The following is a 5,778-nucleotide window of genomic DNA, read 5'->3' as shown; positions in this document are numbered from 1 at the left end:
TATTCAGAATATACAGTATCCATTGATCGTTTCATTACAGAAATGAATAACTGGGTCAAGGAAAGTGAATTACAATTGACGGCAGACCTTGATAGAAAAAGTCTTTGTTCCTCATCCACTAGCAGGACCAAGTCCAGCAGAACTAGTGTAAGATCTGCTCGCCTCAAAGAGAAAGCTAGACTGGCAGAATTGATGGCTCAACATGCTATGAGAGAAAAAGCAAATGTGATGGAAGAGCAAGAACTCAGACTTAAGCAGGAGAGGGAAGAGCAAGAATTTATACTTAGAAAAAAGCAAGAGCAATTGGAATTAGAAACAAAAATTGCAATGTCTCATGCAAGAGAAAGATTTTATGCTGAAGCTGACAATATTTCGGATATCGTGCCGAAAGATACTCCTTCCCAGTTGAATCCAAATGTAGACCCGCTCCAACCACAACCTTCGGATATAATAGCAGATACTCCTCAGTTGAAAGCGAACGTTCCCTGTAGTTCTAGCCAGTGTCGGTTCTCCGAGTCAAATCTTGATATGCAACTACAGTCCCAACAAGAGATGCTCCTGAAGACACAACAGCACATGACTGCAGCAATGTTGCTTCCAAGCATAGAAGTACCAAAATTTAAAGGTGATCCTATTGAGTTTGCCAGTTTCACGGCGTCAATGACCTTAGATGTCAGGATGCCTGAAAACTTTAAATCATTCATTCATTGCCAGTTTCAAGATGGCATTTGATGCCAGAATTGCCCCAAATGCTTCTGGTGATGCTGATAAACTGTACTACTTGGATCAGCATCTTGAAGGGGAAGCCAAAGACTTGATAGGTGGATGCTTGTATATGAGTTCTTCAGAAGGATATACTACATTTAGGAATTTGCTCAGTCAAGAGTATGGCGATCCCTATAAGGTGTCGATGGCATATATAAAGAAACTTATTTCTTGGTCGGCACTGAAACACGAAGATCCTCATAGCTTGTATACATTTGCTTTATTCCTTATTAAGTGCAGACATGCCATGACCAACTTGTCACACATGGAAGTACTAAATCATCTTCCTAACCTTCAAGCAGTTGTTAAAAAACTTCCGACATTTCTTCAGAACAAGTGGTGTAGCCTGGCTGGACATTTGAGGGAAGAAAAGGGAGGAGTTGATTTTGCAGATTTGGTTGAATTTGTTTATAAAAAGGCAAAGGCAGCAAACGACCCAGCATTCAGCAAGTTTGTTCTTCAAAATAATTATTCAAAGTCTGAAAACCACTCTGGTAGCTTCAAATTCAGATCTTGTCAACAAAAGAGCAAAAGTTCAAGCTTTGCTACCCAAGCAGAACTGAATCCAGAAAATAGAAAGACATCAATAGTGTCTGAGAAAGAGAAATCATGTCCAATGTGCAAGAAAAACCATGATCTTGACGATTGCTGGAATTTTGCTAAGAAGACCTCTGAAGAAAAAATAGATTTCCTTAAGGAGAGAAGGTTGTGTTTTGGATGCTTTGGTCTCAACCATACTTCTAAAGGATGTATGAAAAGGAAGCAATGTAAGACATGCTCTAAGAAGCATCCCACATCACTGCATATCGACGGATTCAAGCTACATAAAGAGAATGATAGCTCATCAAGCAAAGATGCAAGTGAAATTATTGTTAGCACATGTACTACCAATCATGTTAGTGAAGTAAATACAATATTACAGGCTATTCTCCCAGTAAAAGTATATCAGAAAGGAAACAAAGTAGTTTTGGACACTTATGCCTTTTTTGATAATGGCAGCACTGGATGTTTCATCACAGAGAGTTTACGAGAGCAGATAGGTGCATCTGGAACAGAGACATGTTTAAAGCTTCAAACCATCCATGGCGTAAACATTGTGAATACTTTGGCGGTTAATAATTTGTGTGTTACAGATATGGAAGGAAACAACACTATTGATCTGCCAAAAACCTTTACTCGTCAAGATATCCCAGTGAGTCATCAACAGATACCAAAACCAAAATTGCTCAAAAAGGTAGCCTGTCTGAGGAATATTGCTGATTTGATTCCTGATTATAGAACTGATCTGGAGATTGGTTTGTTGATTGGGAGTAATTGCCCTAAAGCACTGCAACCATTAGAGGTGCTTCCAGCCAAGGGTCAAGATTCTTATGCAGTTCTTTACTACCATGGATGGACTGTTAGTGGCCCTCTACATTTTAAATACTCTTCAGAGAAGAACAGTATTTCATGTCACCATGTCTTTCTTCAGGAAGTTGAAAGGGTAAAGGAATGTTTTCTTCCTGCAGCTGTGGTCCATATGTTTGAAAGAGACTTTAGTGAGAAAGATGTTGGTAGAGTTCCTGATGAGAAGGGTCTGTCACAAGAAGATCAACAGTTCCTCAAAGAAGTGGCAAAAAACATTCAGTTTACCAATGGACACTACCAGCTTCCCCTACTATTTAGAACCAATAAAGTTAACTTGGTAAACAATAGAGAACAGGCAGTGAAACGAGTACAATGGCAAAGAAGAAAAATTAAACTAAATCCAAAGGACCATGAAGATTGTGGAATTTGTTGAGAAATTGGTGTCTGAAGGATATGCTTATAAGGTTCCGGAGGATCAGTCATATGATAAACAACCTGCATGGTATCTACTGTACCTCATTATGGTGTCTACCATCCAAAAAAGCCAAATAAGATTAGAGTAGTCTTTGACTGTAGTGCTAAATACCAGGGTAGTTCCCTTAATGACAAGTTGATGCAAGGTCCTGATATGACTAATTCCCTGATTGGAGTGATCCTCAGATTTCGTCTAGAAAAGGTGGCCTTGATGGGTGACATAGAATCTATGTTTTACCAAGTTCAGGTACCAAAGGATCAACATAAATACCTAAGATTTTTATGGTGGCCTGGTGGTGAACTTGAAAGCGAACTTACAGAGTATCGGATGGGTGTTCACACCTTTGGAGCAGTATCATCACCTAGCATCGCCAATTATGCTTTGAGGGCAGCAGCTGACCATGCAAGAGATAAGTATGGTCCAGATGTAGAACACACCATTAAGACTAATTTTTATGTGGATGACTATTTAAAGTCTGTACCTTCAGAAGAGCAGGCATTAAGACTTGTGAAAGACGTTACAGCAGCATTGAAGGAAAGAGGTTTTCGGCTGACAAAGTTTGTGAGTAACAGCAGGCTGGTGTTGAAATCAATCCCACAAGAGGACCGTTCAAAAGATCTTCAAACATGTGATCTTGACTATGATGAACTTCATGTAGAAAGAGCTCTTGGTCTTCAGTGGAATATTGAAAATGACTACTTTACTTTCTCCGCAAGCTTGGACCCAAAACCATTTACAAGGAGAGGTATTTTGTCAACAGTATGTTCCCTTTATGATCCTCTTGGTTTTGTGGCTCCTTTTCTTTTGCCAGCTAAGAGAATTCTTCACGAAGTTTGTCAGGATAGCAGCTTGGGATGGGATGACGTTATTCCCGAAAAATACCTGAAGCCCTGGAGAAGGTGGCTTGATGATTTACCAATCCTGAGTAACTTAAAGATTCCAAGATGTGTCAAACCAAAGGAATTTGGTACAGTGACTTCCACACAGCTGCACATGTTTTCAGATGCTAGTAATGAAGGCTATGGTGCTGCAGCATACATGAGACTTTCTGATAACAGTGGGAGGATTTCTACTGCTCTGCTGATGGGAAAGTCTAGAGTGTGTCCTGTAAAGGCAACAACCATACCGCGACTGGAATTGACTGCTGCAGTGGTGTCCATAAATCTCGCACATTACATTTTGAAAGAGTTGCAGATTACAGTGGACCAGACATTCTATCACACAGATTCTACAACAGTTTTTCACTATATTTTTAATGATCGAAGGAGATTTCCTATATTTGTTGCAAATAGAGTGAAAGTAATCAAGGATTTCTCTGGAAATACACAGTGGAGATATGTTCAGAGTAAAGAGAATCCTGCTGATATTGCATCAAGAGGTTTCACAAGTCAGCAAATGCTGAACAGTAACATTTGGTTTAATGGCCCATATTTTCTTAAAGGACCAGAGGAGCTGTGGAAAAATTATATGCCCCATGGTGTAGTTGAATTGGAAGGATCTACAAGTTTTGCAGTGCATCCAGAAGATGGGGAGGAAAATGCTGTTGATAAGTTTCTTGAGTATTATTCTTCATGGCATCGATTGAGGATGGCTGTTGCTGTGTATCACCGTCTTTTTTCCATACTGAAATCTAAGAGACAAGCTAGAATTAATGGTTCATTTACAGCAGAAGAATTAGATGCTGCTGAAAAAGCAGTCATCAGATATATTCAGAAGAAAACTTTTAGTAAGGAAGTGACACTCTTACAAAAGAGCGAAGGGTCAAGGGGCCGAGGACTTTGTAGTAGCAGTAGCATTTATAAACTAGATCCCTTCATTGATCCTAAAGACAGGCTTCTTCGCGTTAATGGACGGCTCTCCAAAGCAGAAATTTCAGCTGGCGAGAAACATCCAATGATATTACCTAGAAAGAGTCATATTACCACTTTGATTATCCGGTACACACATGAAAAATTAGCTCATGCTGGACGCAACCATGTGATGGCAAAACTTAGAGAACTTTACTGGATTATCCGTACTAATGCAAGTGTCCGCCAGGTTCTACAAAGATGTGTCGTTTGCAGAAAAATGAGAAACCCTGTTCTAAACCAGAAGATGGCTGATTTACCATTGGAAAGAGTAATTCCAGCTGCTCCATTCACACACACAGGTGTTGACTTCTTTGGGCCACAGGAAGTCAAAGAAGGAAGGCAAATCAGGAAGAGGTATGGTGTATTATTTACTTGCTTATCTACAAGAGCAATTCATATAGAGACAGCCAATTCCTTAGACACATCGTCCTTCATAAATGCTTTAAGAAGGTTTGTTGCTAGAAGAGGAAATGTAAAGAAGATTTGGTGTGACAATGGGAACAACTTTCATGGAGTTGAGGAAGTCACTGCAAGAGATGAATGATGATCAGGTCAGAGCTTTCCTCCCAAAAGAAAGCATCAGCTGGACCTTCAATCCCCATACAGCTAGTCATATGGGAGGTGTATGGGAACGTCAGATTAGAACTGTGAGAAAGGTCTTGACTCCTCTCTTCAAGGAACATGCTGGACGACTGGATGATGAGAGTTACCGCACTCTTCTCACAGAAGTTGAGACTATAGTGAATGACCGTCCTTTGACCACAGTCAGTGACAGCTCAGATGACTTACAACCACTCAGTCCAGCACAGCTTCTCACACAGAAATCAAGTGTTGTGATGCCACCACCTGGTGTTTTTCAGAAAGGAGATATGTATCTGAGACAGAGGTGGCGATATGTTCAATTCTTGGCTAAATTATTCTGGACTAGATGGCGAAGAGAATATTTGTCAACATTACAAGAGAGACAGAAGTGGAACAAGGAAAAGCGGCGTCTTCAAGTTGGTGATATTGTCCTTGTAAAAGATGATAATCAGTTAAGGAGTAACTGGATGATGGGTCGTGTTATCAGCACTGGAAAGGACAGAACTGGTTTTGTACGTAGTGTAGTTTAAAAGACACAAACATCAGAGCTCCATCGACCCATTCAAAAGCTTGTTCTTCTCCTTGCAGTAGAGGAACAATGATTATAATAGTTATTTTTATTATGATCAAAGGATTTGAGAGTATATTACATTTATTATAGATGTTATTTATATCACCTGCATTTATAGATATGATTGATTTTGATAAACAAATAATTTGTTTATAGGGCCGAGAATGTAAATGCAGCATTTTATAGAA

At 39.7% G+C, this 5,778-nt stretch overlaps 3 protein-coding genes across 3 annotated transcripts; all 3 read left to right on the top strand.

The window, feature by feature from the left end:
* Positions 1–835: 835 nt before the first annotated feature.
* Positions 836–2,545, top strand: LOC137631454 (uncharacterized). Its single transcript, XM_068363218.1, has one exon. It carries the CDS (start codon positions 836–838, stop codon positions 2,543–2,545), a length of 1,710 nt encoding a protein of 569 aa, XP_068219319.1.
* A 66-nt stretch (positions 2,546–2,611) lies between these two features.
* On the top strand, positions 2,612–4,981 carry LOC137631442 (uncharacterized). Its single transcript, XM_068363210.1, has one exon. The coding sequence runs from the start codon at positions 2,612–2,614 to the stop codon at positions 4,979–4,981; it is 2,370 nt and encodes a 789-aa protein (XP_068219311.1).
* Positions 4,982–5,051: 70 nt separating this feature from the next.
* LOC137631431 (uncharacterized) lies at positions 5,052–5,549 on the top strand. Its single transcript, XM_068363200.1, has one exon. The coding sequence runs from the start codon at positions 5,052–5,054 to the stop codon at positions 5,547–5,549; it is 498 nt and encodes a 165-aa protein (XP_068219301.1).
* The last annotated feature ends 229 nt before the right edge of the window (positions 5,550–5,778 follow it).

Source organism: Palaemon carinicauda, chromosome 3, assembly GCF_036898095.1.
Source record: "Palaemon carinicauda isolate YSFRI2023 chromosome 3, ASM3689809v2, whole genome shotgun sequence".
NCBI classification, from domain to species: Eukaryota; Metazoa; Arthropoda; class Malacostraca; order Decapoda; family Palaemonidae; genus Palaemon; species Palaemon carinicauda.
This window is presented reverse-complemented; position numbering and strand designations above follow the sequence as displayed.

Bases quoted from the DNA above. Each gene is read 5' to 3' on its own strand.
- LOC137631454 (XM_068363218.1), top strand. From the start codon at position 836: ATGAGTTCTTCAGAAGGATATACTACATTTAGGAATTTGCTCAGTCAA.
- LOC137631442 (XM_068363210.1), top strand. From the start codon at position 2,612: ATGGTATCTACTGTACCTCATTATGGTGTCTACCATCCAAAAAAGCCA.
- LOC137631431 (XM_068363200.1), top strand. From the start codon at position 5,052: ATGGGAGGTGTATGGGAACGTCAGATTAGAACTGTGAGAAAGGTCTTG.